Below are 23,267 nucleotides of genomic sequence, written 5' to 3' on the forward strand. Positions count from 1 at the left end.
AATAAGGATAGCAGTTATGCCCAGCTTAAATTGCTCTCCTTATCGGCTCCCCAGGCAACGCTTTTATCGTGAGATCTCCAGCGCAGGCCGGAGCCAGCAGCAGAGCTCGCGTTGTCCTTCTGAGCTGTCGAAAGCGACGGGCCGCTAACCACTGGGGGGGATTGCAGGGGACCACCCCGCCAAGTGTATAACGCATCATGCTTGTCACTAGCACACGTTAGATGCACTAGTAATACATTGGGGAAAACTTAACCCACTCACACCCCGCCCGCCCCTCCCCACGTTATCTAGCATTAAGTGCATTTCTGCACTTACCCTTGGTTAATACATCTGCCCCAATGAAACTTAAGACACTGACCGTATTCTTCAATGTTGAGCCTGTAATTGTCTTTGAGTTTAGCTTAATTAGATGCTACAGAAGAACCCGCACTTCCCCGTGGCCACAGCAGAACCTGAAGTAACGTCATCACAGAGCAGCCCTGGGAAAGTCAATGAAGGGATCTTTAAATAGATAACTTTGTTCCCAGCCACTGTCAGATCTTCTACCTGTGGGGCATCAAGTGTCAGGCCCGAGATGCCGGCGGTGAAGAAGGCGCCGTTGCCGGTACAGCAGATCAGGAATTAACCCTTTGTGTGCATAGTACAAAAATACATTTCTATTTTCCTAAATTTTATACAATGGGGGTGGGTATGGATCATTAGGGCACCACAATGTTACTTGACACCATTAGGTGGACATGGTCATTAGGTCAACAGTCAAAAGGTCGACATGGGGGTTTTGGCATTTTTTTTGTCCCGAATGTCAACACTGTCGACATGGACACTGAAACGTAGCACCGCGTCCCCTCTCATGGCTCACTGCGCTCGGCACACTATTTTATTCTCCCACCATGCCCTAGTAGAGGGTAGGGCATGAAATACTGCCTGCCGGCACATGTCGGCTCAAAAAAAAATGTGACAAACCCCATGTCGACCTTTTGACTGTCGACCTAACCCATGTCAACCTAATCACGCACATCATGGCGTTATTAGTGGCGTAGCGGCTTTTTCCATGGAGCAGTGCACCGCCAGCCTCCACTGGCGCATCTGTTGTGAAGCGCTCCCCTTGCTGCTGCAGTCACTGCCAACAGAGCTCTTGCAGGTGGTATGGGCTGTTATTGTCCCTCTACAGTACAGAGGATCGGGACACAGCCAGGTACCGCTTCTAAGTTGTGTGTAGTGGGGACGGGCAACACATTTGGCCCTACCAGTTGCACCGGGAATGGTCGTATGCGGGTGATGGTCTGTAATCCAGGCTCCGCCCAAAAAACTTGCTGGGGATTCTGGGGGTTTTGTTTACTTTTCCAGGGCAGTGCGTAGAGAATAGGCAACTATGGCGATAGTATTAATATGGGAAAAGAGCAGGAGGCAGCTGATTCTTCCTGTTTGTATTAATGATCCTGCACCCCAACGGATCACCTGCGGCTGTGTGTCCCATTTGGTCGTATGAGCCGTTCACCGCAAACCCAACAAGGCGGCCAGGAAATCTCAATCTTCCAACTGAGATCCCGGCCTCGTCCTTCCCCCAAAACAACAGTCACTCACCGCTGTATTGGGAAATTGAATCCGTTTTTTTTTTATATAAAACGCCCTCTCCTTACCCCCAAAGAGTCTGCAGCCAATCTTTATGAAACGTTGCGGACCTGCTCCAGCAAAATACCAAACTATCGCATATTGTGTCCAGCAAAACAGATCCAACGTGGCACGCCAACCATGGTCATTATTTGGACCCACCATATCAGGTGTGGTGTTGTGATAGCATCTGACCTCCTGTACCATAACATTCCACATGGTCTGCAATTGCAAAAATATATAAAAATAAATTATTTCCTCTAAGCTGAATTAATTGTTCCTGAAATATATAGTTAATATAATGGGTACATTTACTAAAATTCTGTTGAAGATGGGATGTTGTCCGGTCTTAGTTAATTACCCCTAAATATAAGCACACTTTGTAGAAGGAGTAACCCTAGACACGTGGCAGGCACCCCATTTCTCAGAACACATTCATCCGCCCGCCCCCCCAGAACGGATGGTGGGCATCTGCAGATTCCCAATAGTCAGTAATGTGCAGGCGGCACAGAAGCCGCTCCAAACTCTGACTCCCTAATTTCTGCATATCCGCTTAGCTTGATACTAACATCTGTCGGCTGAAATGAGATTGGACACTCGATAAATAATTTGGTCTGACGTCCATAATGCCAGTGGCAGCTCCGCGTTCTGAGCCTTGCATTGCGGCAGTAGTTGATGCCGTTATTCTATTTTAGTCATACAACATATTTGACAAATTGATAAAGGAAGGTGGGCGATGGGCTCAGCGCTGATGAATATTTTATTGCTGCCGTTTTCCTTTCTGACGTTTTTAATACAAATTTGTTTGCTGCTTTTTAAATGCAATCTGCAAATATTGAATTATCTGTTTAATAAAAGCTATGTTTTGTGTTTCGGTGAACCCTTTTCTGTACATATTGGATTACCTTGTCCGTGGTAGAGCCCCTACGTTAGAATGAACAATTGCATAGAGTATACAACGGGTAATAGAGCGTACTAATTTTTTGTATGGAAATTTCCCGGTGCAACAGACCCTTTATGTCCCAACTTCCTGCCAGTCCAACCGTGGCTCCATTGTGCTTACGATCCATACCATTATCAGTCAGTAATTCCCATTGCGCATACGCAATGCACACGGTACGCCTGCGCGGCCATTCAAAAATTGCTCGATTTGCATTTTCTCAAATTAGTGATCCAATATTTGAGAACTTCACCAAAAACATCTGTTTGGAAAAAAACAGGATACCACATTGTATGATTTTTAAACAATATATTTGTATATTCTTGGGGAAAATAAGTATTTGGACTCCTACCGATTTCTGGCTCTCACAGACACGTTCTTTTCTATCCTCCACTTGTTACCTGTATTAATGGTACCTGTTTGAACTGGTTATCTGTATAAAAGACACCTGTCCACACCCTCAAAAAGTCAGACTGCAACCTCTCCACCATGGCCAAGACCTGGGAGATTTCTAAGTACACCAGGGAGAAAATTGTAGAGCTGCACAAGGCTGGGATGAGCTACTCTCAATATGCAGCAACTCGGTGAGAAGAGATCAACTGTTGGCGCAATTACTAATAAGTGGAAGAAATACAAGATCACTGACAATCTCCCTCAACCTGGGGCTCCATGCAATATCTCACCTCGTAGGGTATCAATGATCATAAGACTGGTGATGAATCAACCCAGAACTACACAGGGGGACCTTGTCAATGACCTCAAGAGAGCTGGGACCACAGTCACAACGGTTACCATTAGTAACACACTATGTCGTCATGGATTCAAATCCTGCAGCGCCAGAAAGGTCCCCCTGCTTAATACAGCACATGTCCAGGCCCATCTAAAGTTTGCCAGTGACTTTCTGGATGATCCAGAGGAGGATTGGGAGAATGTCATGTGGTCAGATGAGAGCAAAATATAAGTTTTTGGTATAAACTCCACTCGCGTGTTTGGAGGAAGAAGAATGATGGTTGGCATCCCAAAAACACCATACCCACTGTGAAGCATGGGGGTGGAAACATCATGCATTGGGGCTGCTTTTCTGCAAAGGGGACAGGACGACTGATCCGTATTAAGGGGAGGATGAATGGGACCATGTATCATGAGATTTTGGCCAAAAACCTCCTTCCCCCAGAAAGAGCACTGAATATGGAACGTGGCTGGGTCTTCCAGCATGACAATGACCCCAAACACACCCCCTGGCAACTAAGGAATGTCTCCGTAAGAAGCATTTTAAGGTGCTGGAGTGACCTAGCCAGTCACCAGACCTCAACCCAATCGCAAATCTGTGGAGGGAGTTGAAAGTCCGTGTTGCTGCCAGAACATGACCGATCTACAGAAGATCTGTCATGGAATAGTGGCCAAAATACCAGCTACAGTGTGCGCAAACTTGGTCAAGAACTACAGGAAACGTTTGACCTCTGTAATTGCCGACCGAGGTTACATTACAAAGTATCGAGTGTAACTTTTTGAAGGTCCAAATATTTATTTTCCGCAAAAATATACAAATACATTTTTTACAAATCATACAATGTGATTTCCTGTACTTCCCCACATATGCTGGAAATGACAGACCTCTCATCTTTTTAAGTGGGTCACCTTGCACAATCAGTGGCTGTCCAAATACTTTCTTGGACCACTGTATACTGTATATAAGCTTGGTGAATATAGAGGGTAAGCCTGCGAGTAGGACTAAAAGTCTAAAAGGCACCTTTTGGACTTAAACCCTTGTAACAAATATCTGCACCGACGACGTGATACCACTGTCTGTCACCAGGAGGTGGCGCTGTTAAGCTGCATCTCACGCAAGTGTTATCATTTCCATTCCAAGGGGATTCTAAACTGTCAGTATTCAAACTAAAAGAACATAAAAAAAGATTCAATAATTCCAGACTGTTGCATCTTAAGGGAGTGTACAAATACCATGATCTACCCCCTATGGGAGGCCATGCTCAGACCTTGAGGAACTGCACCACCTTTTTTGGCTGAGACACATTTGTGTGGTGGCATAAAGACAGCTCTTCAGTGTCACTGACCGTGGTCTCCATTGCACATTAGTCTGGGGCTGTAACTAGGGGTGTACTGGCCGTGCCATGGTCCCTGCATCCCAGAATCTATGCTGCAGTGCGGCCTGCGGTGTCCTTAGGATGCATCTGATGCGCGCAGCACCATCCTTACAGCCCCTGAGCACCCTGCATTGCTGTAATTCCCAGCAATGGTGGCTCCGCACCCAACACGTGACATCATGACGCCATGCGCTCAGGGGGTGTGACCAGCACAGGGTGCACATGTTGCATTGGATACAGATATAAGCCACGGTGAGGGCTTTGTTAAGGAATCGGCATTAAGTTGCAGGCACAAGTGCGCCAAAGACGCAAAGATGGCTGCGGCTACGTCTGACTTGGTTCCTATAACAGGGGCAAACGCAGGATTTTCAGAAGGGGGTTTCCAGAGGGGCGGAGCAAAGCCGGGTCAGTTAAAGAATTATAGATAGCCCAAATGTATATTAATAATAATAATTATATATATATATATATATATATATATATATATGTACATACAGGGGCGTCAACAGTAGTGTAGACCCCTGGGCATAACATTGTATTGATCCTCCAGCGTTAGGGGTGGGGGAAGCTTTGATGTCCCGCAGGTGGGGGTATTATATCAACCGCTCAGCATGTATGGCCTGGATCAGTAATTTCCACTAATTACCCCTGAACTGCACAGATGGTGGGAGATGAGGTGGGAGAAGGGGGCATTGGGCTGAATGAAGGGGCCCTGATACATAACTTCCAGGGTGGTAGAGGATGTTTAATACACAAAGGAGGAGTGTATAGTGGAGTGGGCTTATTATTCATAATTTTCTGGTGGGAGGACAGCTTGCTTGACTGCAGATATCTCCAGTTCCCAGAAATAGATTTCTTAGATTTTAATGGAATTTAAAACTAGAGAATCCCATCTACCAAATGGTATTAGGGACTAGGGGATCAGAGTTCAGGAGGCAGAGCTATCTGCCAACAAGTATATAAAACTACATACCAGGTGTGTGGAGCTGGAGCAGTAACCAGCTGCTGGAAGGGTGATCTCTCTGGTTCTGGGAATAGTAGAGACAAGCTACTAGTGTCCATCAAAGGGGGAGAGTCCCAGCTTTTGGAATATACCCTCAGAAAAGCTTCAAGTCAGACAGAACCTGAAATATCTGACTGGGAAGAGCAATTAACAGGCTTGGATGGGGACCACTGCTTTGAAGTCAGATATCTCCGGTTCCCAAGGGCCGATTTTTAAAATTCTTGTACCCATGGAAAGAGGGGACCCTCAGCTTTCAGTCTAGGGCCCTTAGACTCCTGGGGGGGTTTTCTGGGTACTCAGAACCCCCCCCCCCCTGCGTGCGCTACTGTATAAGCGAGCATAGCGGTTGATTGATACAAATTGCAGGTAAGCAGTGATAACCGCTCAGCAGTCAAAGTGCAGAATGTTTAATATCTATTAGACGTGTACAAAATGCGATGGATTTATCGGACAGGAAACAACCTGGTGCGTGGGGTGGTACTAGAACAACCATCGATAAGCGTAGACTGGAGGTCAGAATTCTGCTGCCTCTAAGGAGCATCGTTCCTGCAGTAATGAGACGCCTGGTGGCAGAACACGGGCAAAGGTGGCAGCAGATCTGTCTGATGCTTCTCGTTTGATATTCTGTGTGGGATTATTATTCTGCGGAGATAGGAAACAAATCATTAACTCACTGAGGGAAGACTACACATAGTTGTTCTATCTATCTATCTATCTATCTATCTATCTATCTATCTATCTACCTAGCCGGGCGGCAGGCAGCATATGGTCTTGCTAAGCAGTGACTAACAGCTCCTTATCGAACCTTGCTGAATCAGGCCCATAGCTGCCTACCCTCCTGCATTTTGCAGGAGACTCCCTGACATAGCCGCAATCTCCCTCTCTCTCTCATTTGTCTAGCAATCTCCCTCATTTCACCTAGCCCACATTACAGGGGCGGAACTACCGCCGGTGCAGGCGGTGCAGTGCACCGGGGCCCAAGTTATTATAGGGGCCCGGCTCTGCTGTCCGCCTGTAATGCCGAAGTTCACTTTTTTTTTTTATAATGTGCACGGGCGGCGGGGTATAAGCTGCCTACAGCAGCGGACTTCCCCAGCTAAAAGCCGGGACAGTTTTCTGGTGACCTGAAACCATACCACGCTCTATAGGCCTGTCCCACTCAGCTGCTACCTGCTACTGCTAGTGTCATGTGTACTTGCTCAGCAGCACTGCAGCAGCGCAGCCGTGAGAGTGCCTCTGGAGGGAGGGCGGTCGCTGCTGCAGGGGGAGGATCTAACTGGCTGGCCAGTGGCCGGCCACAGAGAGAGATCTCGGACCCCCTGAACCTGCAGCTCCTCCTCCTGCGAGTCCAAGCTAGCGGCCCCCGGAACGATGAGGAAAGGCATATCTGATTACAGCATCCATCCCCACAGCTGTTAGAACCGGCGCAGAGATGTCCTGCCTCTGCTTAGTAACCCCAGGTCCACAGCTCCACGGCAGCGCTGAGGTAGTGAGGTGAGCCAGCTTCATGCAGAATGCCTGCGATCCACAGTCTTGCAGGATCTAGCATAAGCACGTGCTGCTGCAGGCTGAGAAGAGGATGCTGCCATGGAGAAGTGCTGCTGCATGAAAGGTTTGTTAAAGTGTTAATGTCATGAATAGGCTAATTGCCCCCCCAGCCCCATACCTCTTGAATGCCCCCTGCCCACTGATTGTCCACTCTATAAAGTGTGTAAAACTAAAGGCCCATACATACACCACGATGTGTCACTTACGACACATCGTTAACGACCATCGTTCATTTTCTCCCTTGAAGGGAAAATTGAAAGATCAGAAATTTTGAGAAGAAAGACAGCAAACGATAGTGTACGATGGACGATAAACGACGAACGACAACGAACGACCTTTGGTCGTTGAAAACATATTGTCAAGCAGTCAATCACAAATAAATGAGCTGTCAATCACTGAAATGGGCTGGGCTGAAATAGGGCTGGATCACTAGAGTGAATAAATAAGCTCAACCATTTTGAAATCTCTGCAGTTGATGCTCTGTGCTAGTTCAGTGAGGATTCCTGCTGAACGCTCTTGCAGTGCTATCTAGCTGTTCTTTGTTTCTGGCTTGCCTTTAACAAAGTGTGATTTTCTGCTATGGTTCCCTATCGCTTTAAAGTGATGGCAGCATATGCTGGAGTTGCTTTGTTAGCTGACAGGGAGAGTTCGCAGAGACGGAGGAGGATTCGGTCGTGTTGGGCGAAGAAATGGCTCCAGAAGAGGGATTCGCTCTCTCACATGGTGCTGCTTTCAGAGATCCATGTGGACTGTCCTGATGACTTCCGGAATTTTCTGCGCATGGATGATGCCACGTTCACCGAGTTGTTGGGACTGGTGAGGCCGCACATCCAGAAGCAGGATACGCGGATGCGCAAGGCGATTCCTGCTGAGGAGAGGCTGATTGCTACCCTGCGATTCCTGGCGACTGGCAGGTCCTTGCAGGATTTGAAATTTGGGGCAGTGATTTCACCGCAGGCTTTGGGCCTCATTATCCCAGAGACCTGCAAGGCTATATACACCGTTCTCCGGCAGCAGTATTTCCGGGTAAGAAAAAATGACTTATTGTATGTGTTGTCCCTAAATGTAATATGCAGCACACCTTTTATATTTTAGTTTATGTACACCATCGTTATCCTCCTGTTTTTAAATCACTACATCCAGCTCTGTGTCTATTTTCCCTCCAAATGTGAACAGTGCTTTCCCTCCATCTGATTATAGTAGTATGTCCTCCAAATGTGCCTCACTGTGTCCCAATATTTTTGATTTGATTGTACTGCTATGTCCCCCCCCCCCCATAATAATTTGCCACACCCCTTGTTATGTTTTCATTTACAGTTTCTTGTATGTGAACGTGGTTTCAAATGTATGCAGGCTATCTGGTGCAGTTTCCTCTATGTTAAGTTAACATGGTATGCAGGCAAACGCAGAAGAAACTGCTCCAGATAGGCCAAATGCATTTGCAGCAGCCTGGTGCAGTTTACTCTACGTTAACATGGTGTCAGCTTGGAGTGCACAACGGTGCAGTTTTGGAGACATATACCTGATGTTTTTTTGGTTTCTTATCACAATTGTTTCTTCTTCTATTGCAGTTGCCCTCCTCAGAGGCAGAGTGGCTCCAGGTTGCTGCCGAGTTTCAAGAAAGGTGGAATTTCCCCAACTGTGGAGGTGCGATTGATGGAAAGCATATAGAGGTTATTCCACCGCTCAATTCTGGGTCCTTATTTTACAACTATAAGGGCTACTTCAGCATAGTAATGATGGCCATTGTGGATGCCAATTACAGGTTCCTCTATGTGGACGTGGGGAAGAATGGCCGTGCATCTGATGGTGGTTCCTTTAAGGACACCTTATTTTATGAGAGGCTCATCTCTAATAACCTCCATCTGCCTTCACCCTCACAGTGCACAAATGGAATGAACTTTGTGTTTGTGGCTGACGAGGCCTTTGCCTTACAAGCACACGTCATGAAGCCATATGCAAAAAGGGGGCTAACACATGAGCGAAGAATTTTTAATTATAGACTTTCCAGAGCACGCAGGACAGTGGAAAATGCATTTGGTATACTTAGCAATCGTTTCAGGGTCTTCCATACAGCCATCAATTTAAGGATGGACAAGATTAACTGGGTGGTGTTGGCGTGCTGTGCCCTGCACAACCTCCTGCGTTCCAAGACAATGGCCCATCAACCCCCATTTCAGCCAGAACCACCAGAACATCTTCAACCACCAAGGCAAAGACTTGCAGAGGGCTTTACTGCATTAGGGCGTGCAGGGGCTACAGTGATGCCCTCTGCCGAGGCCAAAACAGTTCGTGCCCAGTATACCACTTACTTTAATGGGGAGGGGGCAGTGCACTGGCAGGATGATGTAGTGTGAGTATTGTTACATGGCTACTGTATTTTCTTTGTTTGAAGTCCGAATTACATAAAGTTCAAAAGTGTATCTTTATATACATTTAAATAAAAATCTGAAGTGAAATATCTGAAGCAATATAATAATTTAATCTGTCTGTCAGATTTTGACTGGCGCTGCTGTTGCTGACCCGGACTCACCCTGGGACCAGGTGATCACCAGCAGCAGCAAATGAACAGCGCTGGGTGAGCAGCAACAGCATTGGCGTAGCTGCTGCTGTTCACGGGGAGCTGTATTCACCATTAATAATAATTATTCTAGGGCTATACTCCCACATACATGTATCCATGTTTTTCCCATGATATATCCCAAACTCTCCAAACCCCTCAACCCATCATATCAACCCTGCACCATGAATTTCTTTCCATGAAGAATAAAAATACAAGACACCTTTTTGGCAAGAAATGTTTATACCTTTCTTTTTTTTTAGATCGAAATGTATGTTAACAAACATTTTTTGGACTGGATTCATTGAGCATACCAGTCCACTGAGTGCCACTGGAACAGAGACTATGCCCATAAGGATAAATAAAAAGGCATACCTGCAAATTTGAAAACATCATTCACAGAAACAGTAAACATAAACTTGGGTCATGAGGACTAGAGCAAAAAAAACCCCATAGTGGCCTTGAAAGAACACAAGAAGTCAGAATGTCCAGAAACAAGGGCAACCTGAAGTTCAAAATTATCACTGTGGTACAACATTCCTAGGCATCCTAGAAAAATAGGCCAAGAGTACACACATAACAAGTTGGGTAAACAACTAAACTACAAATTCAAAAAATCGGGCTCATTGCCTTGGAGTGCGTCCTGCGCATTCATCCAAGCCGAGTAGCTACCACAGGGAACAGTGGAAGCTGGAGAGGTGTTCCGCGACACAGTGTGTGACACTGGCTGTTGTGGCGGAGTATTTGGGGTTGGTGGAGATGCAGGATAATATGGGAAATTTGGGGGTGGGAGAGGTGGCCAATGTAACGTTTGTGATGGCAATATGGGGCTCTCTGGCAGTTTGCCATTTTGAGCACATATTAGCGCATCATAAACAATGCTTTTGAACCGCAGACGTTGGAAAGGATCCATCGCCTGCAGTTCACTGGCGATGTTAAAGCCAAAATTTTCATGCTCATCTGGGGGCTTCTGTAGGACCGCCTCTGCACGCTGCAGAAATTGTTCTGCCTGCGTCGGTCCCGAGTTCAAATTCTTTGCAGCCACACGACGTCTTCTGGTTGGGGGTGGACGCGTCGATGGAGGAGGAGAGGGTTCCACGTTCCCAAGTTCAAAATCACTTTGCGGACTAATGGGGAGTTCCTGGTCACACTCAGAGTGTGCATTCTGTAATAGAGAAATAAGTAAATTAATGATGGCGGGCACAAATATGATGTTGGACAGTGATGGGTAACTTTGACACTACAGATGTTTCTGAACTACACATCCCAACAATACCTGGAGTGTCAAAGTGATGGATAACATCACTGGTGAAGGGTGTGTTTGTCCTATGTGTATCTACTTACCAGATCTTCACTGCCCAATGACTCCTCATCAGGCTCGTCAGGCACCACCGACATCATGGAGCACGTGGACTGTGTCCTGGGCTCTTCTTCCAAGGTGAACAGTAGCAGGCTGTAGTACCACAGTGTGGGCCTTCGGACTTCATCAGCCCCTGCTCCGGACCGCTGTGACTCCTTCACTCTCTTGTGTTCCTTCAGAAAGACTGTTCTGAAATTCTGGATCTTCCGCTTCACAAACCGCAAGTCAGCTTCATTGTTTCTGTCCTTACAGTAGTCAATGAGCTGCTGGTATGCCTTTGCTTTTTTATCCTTATTTGCATAATCTTTTGATGTTATTTTCCAAAGGCACTCATGAGACTGGTACATTTCAATGAATCCAGTCCAGTGGTCCTGTTCACTAATTTCCAAGGACATCTCTGTAAAATAATCAAATTAAAAAACAAATTATAACATAATACCTTTTGAAAACAAATACGCTAAACAAAATACATCATTAATACAAAAACTGCTCTAGCAGCACCACCACATTACACATATGGCTACAGTGAGACATGGTTACCATCGATATCTTAAGAGCAACGGGTCATTGATAACGTCTGGCATGTGATGACCATCAATCATGTAAGTATCAATTGACCATCATTTGGTTTACACCAATCAAAACATGCAGGCATGGCTTCATGGGTATTTGGGTGCCAAGATAGATAGGATCTGTCCCCCCGCCTCTTGGGGGACAAATAATTATGCTGTACATCTATGTTGGAAAATCATCAACATCAGCCATAAACCAAAAATGATTACAATCATCGATGGTTGATGGCCATCCATACCCAGCACCCCACCCCAGGAAACATATATGTACAAACAGGCAGACATCCAGCATGGGCACTGTGCAAACCCAGCACCCCACCCCAGGAAACATATATGTACAAACAGGCAGACATCCAGCATGGGCACTGTGCAAACCCAGCACCCCACCCCAGGAAACATATATGTACAAACAGGCAGACATCCAGCATGGGCACTGTGCAAACCCAGCACCCCACCCCAGGAAACATATATGTACAAACAGGCAGACATCCAGCATGGGCACTGTGCAAACCCAGCACCCCACCCCAGGAAACATATATGTACAAACAGGCAGACATCCAGCATGGGCATTGTGCAAACCCAGCACCCCACCCCAGGAAACATATATGTACAAACAGGCAGACATCCAGCATGGGCACTGTGCAAACCCAGCACCCCACCCCAGGAAACATATATGTACAAACAGGCAGACATCCAGCATGGGCATTGTGCAAACCCAGCACCCCACCCCAGGAAACATATATGTACAAACAGGCAGACATCCAGCATGGGCACTGTGCAAACCCAGCACCCCACCCCAGGAAACATATATGTACAAACAGGCAGACATCCAGCATGGGCACTGTGCAAACCCAGCACCCCACCCCAGGAAACATATATGTACAAACAGGCAGACATCCAGCATGGGCATTGTGCAAACCCAGCACCCCACCCCAGGAAACATATATGTACAAACAGGCAGACATCCAGCATGGGCATTGTGCAAACCCAGCACCCCACCCCAGGAAACATATATGTACAAACAGGCAGACATCCAGCATGGGCACTGTGCAAACCCAGCACCCCACCCCAGGAAACATATATGTACAAACAGGCAGACATCCAGCATGGGCATTGTGCAAACCCAGCACCCCACCCCAGGAAACATATATGTACAAACAGGCAGACATCCAGCATGGGCACTGTGCAAACCCAGCACCCCACCCCAGGAAACATATATGTACAAACAGGCAGACATCCATAACCTCATTAAAAGCAGGACTCTGCTCTGCAGCCGCCGCCACCAGCACCCCTGCACCCCACCCCCGGACAAGCCGTTCAACTCACCACAATCAAATATGGAAACTCCCCTGCCGTGTGCTGTGCTTCGCTGTGCTCCACTGTGCCTCCACTGCGTTATGTGCTCAGGAAATGGCGCCTGAGCGGGTCTTGGGAGTGGCTAGGTCGTCCGCAGTCGATGGTCGATCATCGGTGACCATCGTTCAACACCAGTCGCCCTGCACGATGGTAACGACCATAGCCAAATTGACCTGCATGCATGGACGATGGCTATGGTTGTTAACGACCAACGGGTACGCGCACCATCGGTTGTCGGCCATCGTTGATGGCATACACAGTACACGATGTATAACGATTCACCTCAAAAACGACTCTGAGCGACGTCCTTCATGGTCGTACAGGGAGGTGAATATAATGGAATCGTTTATCGTCGTTTGCCTGGTATCGTCTAGTATGTATGGGCCTTTACTACTGTATGTATATATAACCCTATGCAGTGTAACCTATCCCCCCATGCAGTGTGCAGTGTGACCCTATGTGTGTATGTAATGGAGCAGTTAAGTGTGGCGTAATATTATGAAATTGGCATTGTGGTCTGTGGTGTAACATGCAAGTGGAATGGGGAATGGGGGCTGCGTTTCCTTACTATTGTATGTGTGGTCGTGCACCATCCCCAGCGGCGTGTTTGTGCAAAGAACACAGGGAATGGGAGGTGTTAAACAGATAATTGCCATGAGCATGGGATGAAAGTGGTAACAATGTCAAAGGTACAGGGGATGCCAGTGGTAAAGCGAGTCATAGGGTTAACAGGGACATGGGGCAAAAGGGGTGTAACAATGCTAGGACCACAGGTGTGATAGTTGTAACAGGGGCTCATGGGGTGTCGGAGGAGTAGCTCCATGTGCACTAAGCATTTTTGTAAAATTATATCGCTCATTTTTCTCCTTCTGAGCAATATCATTTAAAATATTGCTTATACCCCGTTCTCACTGCAAGGCAAATTCCCGGGTCTGGCATGTCGACGGTAACTTGCCTTTTTACACAGTTTTTTTTTTAAGTGTGAACGTGTCAACCCGTGTCAAAATTCCAGGCTCTCCAACCCTGCTTGTTACCCGTGTTTGTGATCGGGTATGCAGACACGGGTTGACCTGTTCACACTGCAAAAAAAAGTGTTAACAGGCAAATTACCGGATAGAACTGCTTCACCCAGGAATTTGCCTTAGCAATGAGAACGCCGGGTAAATTCCGTGTTGTTCACACTCGCAGTGTGAACATGTCATAAGTGTGTATGCTAAATATCAGCAAGGAGGTGCACTCCCCAGGGTTGTTAACGATGCATATACAAATAACTGAGTACATTGTTAACAACAGCCACAAGGACATGCGCTGAAACTGGAGGAAGAGGTTCGTGGGAAGTTTGATGGAAAATGACTTCACAGAAAGGGTCATGCATTAGTCTCACATTAAAGGTGATAGAGGCTAAAGGGATGCACACATGGTGCGATTCTCTTTCCAATCGATCCCGATTCGGTGGGGGGCCCAAAGCATATTTTTGCACCTGGGCCCACAATTCACTAGTTCCGCCTCTGCCACATTATACTGTTACATCATAGTTACCTCCCTTCCTGCATTCTGCAGGAGACACCCTGACTTAGCAGAAATCTCCCTCTCTCCCTCATTAGTCTAGCAATCTCCCTCATGTCACTTAGCCCACATTATACTGTTACATCATAGTTAACTCCCTTCCTGCATTCTGCAGGAGACTCCCTGACATAGCAGCAATCTCCCTCTCTCCCTCATTAGTCTAGCAATCTCCCTCATGTTACCTAGCCCACATTACACTGTTACATCATAGTTACCTCCCCACCTGCATTCTACAGGAGACTCACTGACATAGCAGCAATCTCCCTCTCTCCCTCATTAGTCTAACAATCTCCCTCATGTCACCTAGCCCACATTACACTGTTACATCATAGTTACTCCCTGACATAACAGCAATCTCCCTCACTCCCTGAATAGTATAGACATCTCCCTGATTTCACCTAACCCATATGATGTATGCAGGGAAAAAAAAAATCAGAAATGTATCCATGTAACTGAAACCATCAGCACCATTTCCCTACATTGTGTATAAGGCACAGTGATCCCTATGGCTACAGGCATTTTATATAAGGTTTCTCCTGGCCACTTATGTGGAAGTGCGTGTAACACACAATACATAGACAATATTTGGCAGGTAACAGTAGTTCTTACTGACTGCTTTCGGGCTCATCTACATTTAGATGTAAGTCATTGTATGACGCGCCTCTCAGGAGTAGCAGTACACGCCCACTGCGCTTCTAGGTGCCACCTTCCCATCTCCCTGACATGCTTTTTCCACAGTAGTATGGTTACAGATGTGTCATCTGACTTCTCCGCTGCTCATGCGCACATCACTGAGAGAATTGCCGCTGCGCCATGTTCCTGGTGATTTCTGCTGTTCTGCCACCGCAGCCAAAGGAGAATCCAGAGAGCTACAGCAGTATAATTATATAACACACCAATGTATGGGCAGGGCCGGCGCAAGCCCTGTCAGCTCCCCCAGATGACCCCTCATGCACTCGCCCCCCTCCGCTTCCCCTCTCCTCTCTGCTCACCCGGTCGGGGGGGGGGGGGGGGGGGGTTGCGGACGCTCTCCTGCTCTCCCGCTCCCCTCAACACCCGCTCCAGCCTGGATTAGGAGGGAGGGAGTGGGCGCCACTAACCTGGCTCCACGGTGGGTGCAGCGGCCGACACTTCCATACAAAGTGCCGCCCTCCAGTGGCCGGCGCCCTAGGCAAATGCCTAAACCTTCCTAGTGGTGGCGCCGTCCCTGTGTATGGGGTACGGAAATGCAAAGCATTCAGTATAAATCTTACACCCTCATGTCCTAATCCATCACCGTTGGTTCTCCTGAATCGTTACGATCCTCCTTACAGCTTTGGGGGATGTAAGCCACCTAGGGTGCCACTGACTTGATCTGAGGAGCCTCAGCCCAAATGACAGCCTCTGTTGTAGTGCGGCATTTGAGAAGTCATTACCCAGCTGTTCCTTAGCTAATGAGAGTCCATTATATAGGGAAATTAAGCAAATCAATTCCCATCTACTCGGCTTCAGTACAGAAGTGCCTGGGATTTTGAGATGCTCAATGCTGAGTGCTGATTGGGGGGTTTAGAGAGAGGGGCTAATGAGCATCATTATCCAGCACAAGTGCTCTCCTACTCTGTGTAAGGAACACTCCACCATCAACGCTCTATGGGCTGGAGTTCCCTTCCTAATAACAGGAGATTCACATCAGTAGATGAAGGGCTTTCTTCTCCTTGGACACTGATATGTAGGACTCTATATTGGGATTACTGGCGTCATAGACTGAAGTGCCATCTGACGTCATACAGGAGTCTCCTTAGATGACACTGCATAATAACAATAACAATAATAACAATTATGAAAAGTGATTCAACTGTTTTATAGTGCGTTAAACTTAATCATTGTTTACCAAATACTGAAAACGGTACTTGTGTAGTATCCCCGCAGCAGCGTAGTGTCCCAGCGGCAGCTCTGTGTAGTCAGCGTAGTGTCCCCGTCAGGCAACGTAGTCACTGTACTGTCCCCACGAGCTGCAGCTCTGTCCCCGGCAAGCCTACTGAGCGCCTCTCGCACAGCGCCGGTAACTGCCAGATCCCCAGCGCTAATAAAGTGTGGTGAGTGGAATACACGTCAAGTAATCCGCGTCCCCTCGCAGGGCTCGCTGCGTTCGCCATGCTTGAGGCTCGTTTTACGCGTTCCCTCATGGGGCTCGCCACGCTTCGGGCTCGCTGCGCTCGCCACACTTTATACAATAAAATCCACGCCGATGTGGATAGTGGGGGTGTAAATAGGTCGGGAGGATGCGTACCACGTCCCTTGCTGCGCTCACCACACTTCCGGCTGTCATGGATAGTGGGGGTGTTTCAGGAACACATTCGCACCTGTCATGTCAGGCAGGTTAAAAATGGTCAATGGCTCCCACACAATGTAATAAGCGCTGACTGACTACACTAATAACTGCATAATGCTGACTGACTACGCTAACTGCGTACCGCTGACTGACTACGCTAATTGCGTACTGATGACTGACTACGCTAACTGCCTAAGCTCCTGTTAGACGCAAACGTACACACAGTTGCAGATACAAGCTGACTACGCAACTACACTGACTGCTGGAACACAACGCTAATGCTGACAGGGCTGACTACGCAACTACACTGACTGCGGGAACACAACGCTAATGCTGACAGCGCTGACTACGCTGGCTGCGGGAACACGACGCTAATGCTGACAGCGCTGACTACGCTGGCTGCGGGAACACGACGCTAATGCTGACAGCGCTGACTACGCTGGCTGCGGGAACACGGCGCTAATGCTGACAGCGCTGACTACGCTGGCTGCGGGAACACGGCGGTAATGCTGACAGGGCTGACTACGCAACTACACTGACTGCGGTAACACAACGCTAATGCTGACAGCGCTGACTACGCTGGCTGCGGGAACACGACGCTAATGCTGACAGGGCTGACTACGCAACTACGCTGGCTGTGGGAACACGACGCTAATGCTGACAGCGCTGACTACGCTGGCTGCGGGAACATGACGCTAATGCTGACAGCGCTGACTACGCTGGCTGCGGGAACACGACGCTAATGCTGACAGCGCTGACTACGCAACTACGCTGGCTGCGGGAACACAACGCTGATGCTGACTACGCAACTACGCTGTCCACGGGAACACAATGCTAATGCTGACAGCGCTAACTACGCAACTACGCTGGCTGCAGGAACACAACGCTGATGCTGACAGCGCTGACTACACTGGCTGCGATGCTGACAGGGACACCATGCTGACTAGGTAAGTGCTGCTGTGAAACATGTCCGCATTGGTTATCATATATAAACAGCTGTAATGGTTTTACTAATCCGATACCTGGTAAAATGTCACTAGGTCAACACTGTCTAGGTCGACACCTAAGAATGGTGTTGACACAAGCTTAAGCACCACATGCTCGACACTTAAAAGGTCGACATGTATTTATCATATTTTTTTGTTTAGACCGACTAAGACATACTTTACTATACTAGGGGGCATAGTGTGAGAATATAACAGTGTGCCGGGCGTAGTGAGGCACCGTGCCCGAAGCGTGGCGAGCACATCGGTATACATATATGGTGTCAATGTCGACATATGTCAACATAGACACAAAATCATGTACATGTTGACCCAGTCACTGTCGACCTAGACATTTTCGACCCATTATCCCAGGCCCTACTGACCCTTGGGGCCTAATTCAGCCTGGATCCCTAATTAGAGAAACGCAGTTGCCTTTGAGCAAAAAGTCACCAAAATTGCGATTGGACCACAAATCGGGCGACATCGAAGTGTTTCTGCCGTCTGTGAGGCGATATAAATATATCAGACAATGGGCCTGATTCGGACCTGTATGCTAGACACTGAAAGACAGATTTTTTTAGAACTGACTCTGAGGGACAGCGCTGGGGGGGCGCTCACCAAGGGTGCAATTTCCTGCAGCTGCTTGTTAGTCCCGTGGAAAAAAAAAAAAACCAGGTATAGCAGCGCAGTTTACAGAATAAATGAAAAACAATTTCAAATTGGACGATCTTAAATAAAATGAATTTATTAACACTTAGGGTGAGATTTAATAGGATGAGAGATTCCGAAAGTGAGAGATTTGGTGAGAAATCTCCAGTTTTTTTAAAGTGCCAATCATTTACACTGCATAACCAGTTTGATTTTGCAGTGTAAATGATTGCCACTTTAAAAAAACTGGAGATTTCTCACCAAATCTCTCACTTTCTGAAACTCTCGTCCTATTAAATCTCACCCTTAATATCGTTTAAAAATTGCATAAAACATCTAAGAACAATAAAACATATACAGACACCCCAATATATGTTAATGGTAACCGGAGAGTCCGTTCCTGGTGTACCCCTGGGGAAAAGGTATATTTGAATTGAGATAGTAACCACCCTTTTGTTAGGGTACGGGAGTCCTCCAATAGTCCTTGATCGGTCCAAGATGGCACAAATTACCGATGGCAAGTGAAGCTGTCAGGACAAAAGGTCCGACGTTTCCATCCTTCTTAGGATCTTTCTCAAGGAAGGTAACAACAAGGGTCAATGTCCATACAAAGACCTGGTCTCTGGAAGCTGTCACAGACAGACTTCTGGACTGCTGACTCCTAACCGTACCCTAACAAAAGGGTGGTAACTATCTCAATCCAAAAATACCTTTTTCCCAGGGGTACACCAGGAACGGACTCTCGGTTACAACTAGCATATATTGGGGTTAAGGATGCCAATCCCGGGGCATTTTTTCAATCCTGGAATACGGGATCCCAGGATTGGCTTCCCTAATGCAAAAACCCGCCCCGGCCACCTGCATATTTACTTACAGGTGCGGTGCGGCCGGGCGGATGCAGCCTGAGCGTGTAGGTGGGATGGTGCAGCCTAGGCGCGTGGACGTCGGCTGATGGTCCAGGAAGAGGCGACTGATGCAGGCAGCCTCGGTGGGTGGGCGGCGGAGGGAGGTCATTCTAATATTACGGCTTCTGTATTATAATATTAGGTGTTACAATATATTCCTTCATTGAGGTGTCTGACAATGGGAGTGATCAGAGAGGACAGAGGTACAGATATTAGTAATTCGGATGCACTCGCAGGGTCACTGTCACTGCCCAGACTGTCTGACTTGCACACACGACAGACACAAACATTCATTCTGATTTCCTTGCAGTCAGTGGGGATCTGAAAGCTCTCTGTAATTAATTGTGTTTAAAGGTCAAAATGAACTGCTTGTTATTTGGCATTAATTAGAGATGTGCGGCGGCCACTTTTTCGGGTTTTGGATCTGGATCTCCCTTCGTGTTTTGGATCTGGATTGGTTTTGTCAAAACCACCCTTGCGGGTTTTGGATCTGGATTTTTTTGGAAAAATGCAAAAAATTGCTAAAATAACAGAATTTGGGCCTGTTTTTGCCCCTAAAGTATTATTAACCTCAATAACATTAGTTTCCACTCATTTCTAGTCAATTTTGATCACTTCACAGCTTACAAAATTGTTTTCATTTACTGTAGTTGGGCCAAAAGGGTATACCGAGGTAGCTGGATGACTAAGCTAAGCGACAGCAGTGGGCATCACATACATGTGGACCTTACACTTCCAACCTGGCACATCTTGGAAGCAGAGCGGCACTGCAGGGGCAGACAGGATGGCAGTTTAATAAACTATCCCAAAAAAAGAGAAATGCTCCAAAGAGCAAAAAATACAAAGAGGTATCGGCCTTGTCATGACTGGTGGTAGCAGCTTCAGCACTTCTATCAGGTTGCTGATCTCCCACTATTTCCTCCTCCATCATCCTCCAAAAATGTGTTTTTATTTTATTTATTACTTTTATTTATTTTTCTTACTTTACACTGGACACAGCCTGTCACACTGGACACAGCCCCTTGGACACTGGACACTGCCCCTGGACACTGCTCCTGGACACTGGACACTGCCCGTCACCCTGGACACAGCCCCTGGACAATGGACACAGCCTCTGTACACTGGACACAGCCGTCACACTGGAGACTGCCTCTGGACATAGCCCCTGGACACTGGACACAACCCCTATACACAGCCCCTGAAGCAGGGATGAGTGATGTCACTGATATCAGAGCCGGCCTTATCCAATTTGATGCCCTAGGCAAGATTTTTGTTGGCGCCCCCTAGCAGATGATACCACCACCAAATATTCAACTGACCCCCCCGCACTCACCATTTCCACCTCACGTGGAAATGGTGAGTGGGGCCGTGAAAACGTATCACATACCATAATGCATATTACACATAAAATCACACACCGTAATGCCCATTACACATTATACCAAACACTGTGGTACCCATTATACATAATGACACACACCGTAATGCTCATTACAAATTATGCCACACACCATAATGCCCATTACACATTATACCAAAACTGTAATGCCCATTATACATAATACTAAACACCGTAATGCCAATTACACATAATATCACATGCCGTAATGCCCATTACACATGTTACACACCGTAATGCCCATTACAGATAATATTACACATTGTAATGCCCATTACACATATTACATACCGTAATGCCTATTACGTAATGCTCCGTCACCATGGAGAGGCGTCTTGCGTCTCCATGGTGACGGGGCGAGAGGTGGATGTATACTGATGACGTGGGGAAGTCCTGGTCGGAAGTGTGCACTGGGTGATGGGGATATAAGGTCAGTGTTTTTAATTTGGTGTTATGCCTGATGACGAATTAATGAAATTTGAAATGTTGCAAGAGATTGCCCTGTCGGAGTAACTTTATTACCTGTGTGCTGCCTGTGCCACCTGCGGGTGGTGAGAGGAGATATATATATATATATATATATATATACTTCCAAGAAAAGGGCACTCAGGGACTCCAGATAGGTGAAACAAACGGACTGATTTATTGCTCAGTCATAGGTTGTCAAACCAGTCCGTTTGTTTCACCTATCTGGAGTCCCTGAGTGCCCTTTTCTTGGAAGTATACATTTGGAGCTGCAAAGTTCCTAACTGCAGGCACCGGGGCAAGTTACTCTGGCTCTACCTAAGCCCTGAAGTGCCAGTTCATATATATATATACATACTGTACAACTTTATATATATATATATATATATATATATATATATATATATATATATATAGTATATACAGGCGCTGATGACAGTGGCGTCGCACCTGCCACCATAACACAGAATTTGCTGCTGCGTGGCTCACTGTCCCTCCTCCACTACTCCCAGCACGCACCGCGGTGGCTGGAGAAGGTGGGACAGAGTGAGATGTGACGGCGAGCACTGAGCCGCCTGCTGCCCACGTCACCACATGCGTCATGTGGGGGTGTGCCACGTCTGGCCGGGCGGACTTGATAAACAGTAAGCTCCGCCTGACATCATTAACAGGGCAGCTGGAGGTGGCCGTGGTGATCCGGCGAGCTATGTATGCGGGCCTGTGGCGAAAAGTATGTAAAGAGTGGATTGTCGCCCAGCCCCAGCTCAGTGGCGTAACTATAAATTTTGCTCCCCCCAAAAATAATTGTAGCGCCCCCTCTTCTGAGTGCCAAAACAGGGAAATAAAAAAAAATGAAATAAAAAATTAAATATAGGTATCAATATATAGATATCTAACTATACAGATGAAAAAATGACACCTGTGTTTTGCATAGTTAACAGGGGATATACACACACACACTGTAACACACTGTGTGTGACACTCACCTGTCACCCCCTCTGGAACACCCGTTATGCTCCATGCTGCTTAGGCTCCAGAGTCCACCCTGTAAACAAAGTCTCACGAGTCATGCTGGAAGTAAGGGACAGTCTGCAAACTACTTGCCACTAAGTGTAATCCAGAGTGTTTGAATACACTTGTAAAGTGGAAAATAGTTTACAGACTATCCCTTAATCCAGTGTGTGACACTGTGAGCTCTAGCAGACCTGAGAGGACACGCAGGGACTGGAGACAGAAGAAATCAGCGCAGCTCCGTGACCCCAGCGCCCTCTCTTATCCTGCACAGCAGGAGAGAAGGCAAGTCAGGGAGAGCGCCTCGCAGACCCCCTTCGGTCCTGGCTCCTCCAAGCCAGCGCGGGGGTTGCGGCATGCTAAATACGCCACTGCTGAACGTAATGATGCTGCCCCTAGGCATAGGCTGCTGCCCTAGGCAATTGCCTAGCCTGCCTATGCCTAGGGCCGGCCCTGACTGATATAGTCACTGCACCGAGCTACAGGTATGATGTCTGGGGGTTCAGATACGAAGACCAGGTACAGTAGGACTATGTATAACAATAGGCAAATCCTATTTCTTTACATATATGATATACTAGCAAAAGCTTTGAATCTAGTCTGCTGTACTTCTGTGTTTGTGCATGTGTGAGGAAGAGATGTAGTATCACTCTCTGCCAGCAGATGGCAGTGTGACACTAGACATAAAGTGAAACATGATAAATAAAAGAGGATCAATATAAAGAATCCTAGATAATTACATATTTTGATCATATACAGTAGTCAGTTGGATCATTCAGAATGAGTACGTAGAGTGTCCAAGCCCCTGATGACCTTATTCTGAGAAGCATGAACTATACGAGGCTGCATCTCGGGATTTCCCATGTCCTGCCCTGCATATTCCTGTACACCTGCCGTTCCCTGGTGGTGCTAAATAGGCCT

General features: G+C 47.1%; 1 protein-coding gene and 1 long non-coding RNA gene across 3 annotated transcripts; both read right to left on the minus strand.

The window, feature by feature from the left end:
• Positions 1 to 6,050: 6,050 nt before the first annotated feature.
• On the minus strand, positions 6,051 to 22,513 carry LOC146019614 (uncharacterized). Of its 2 annotated transcripts, XR_014450617.1 has the most exons (3): positions 22,322 to 22,513; positions 19,441 to 19,596; positions 6,051 to 6,301 (listed from the first exon to the last, which is right to left on the minus strand). It is a non-coding gene; the product is annotated as an uncharacterized LOC146019614 (long non-coding RNA). The 2 variants fall into 2 exon arrangements; XR_014450616.1 differs by lacking the exon at positions 19,441 to 19,596.
• On the minus strand, positions 10,037 to 13,108 carry LOC146019613 (uncharacterized). The gene is made up of 3 exons (XM_083152122.1): positions 13,026 to 13,108; positions 11,112 to 11,524; positions 10,037 to 10,932 (listed from the first exon to the last, which is right to left on the minus strand). The coding sequence occupies exons 2-3, from the start codon at positions 11,520 to 11,522 to the stop codon at positions 10,369 to 10,371; spliced, it is 975 nt and encodes a 324-aa protein (XP_083008248.1). The 5' UTR covers positions 11,523 to 11,524; positions 13,026 to 13,108; the 3' UTR covers positions 10,037 to 10,368.
• Positions 22,514 to 23,267: the final 754 nt, after the last annotated feature.

This window comes from Crinia signifera, chromosome 7 (genome assembly GCF_055691185.1).
Source record: "Crinia signifera chromosome 7, ASM5569118v1, whole genome shotgun sequence".
NCBI classification, from domain to species: Eukaryota; Metazoa; Chordata; class Amphibia; order Anura; family Myobatrachidae; genus Crinia; species Crinia signifera.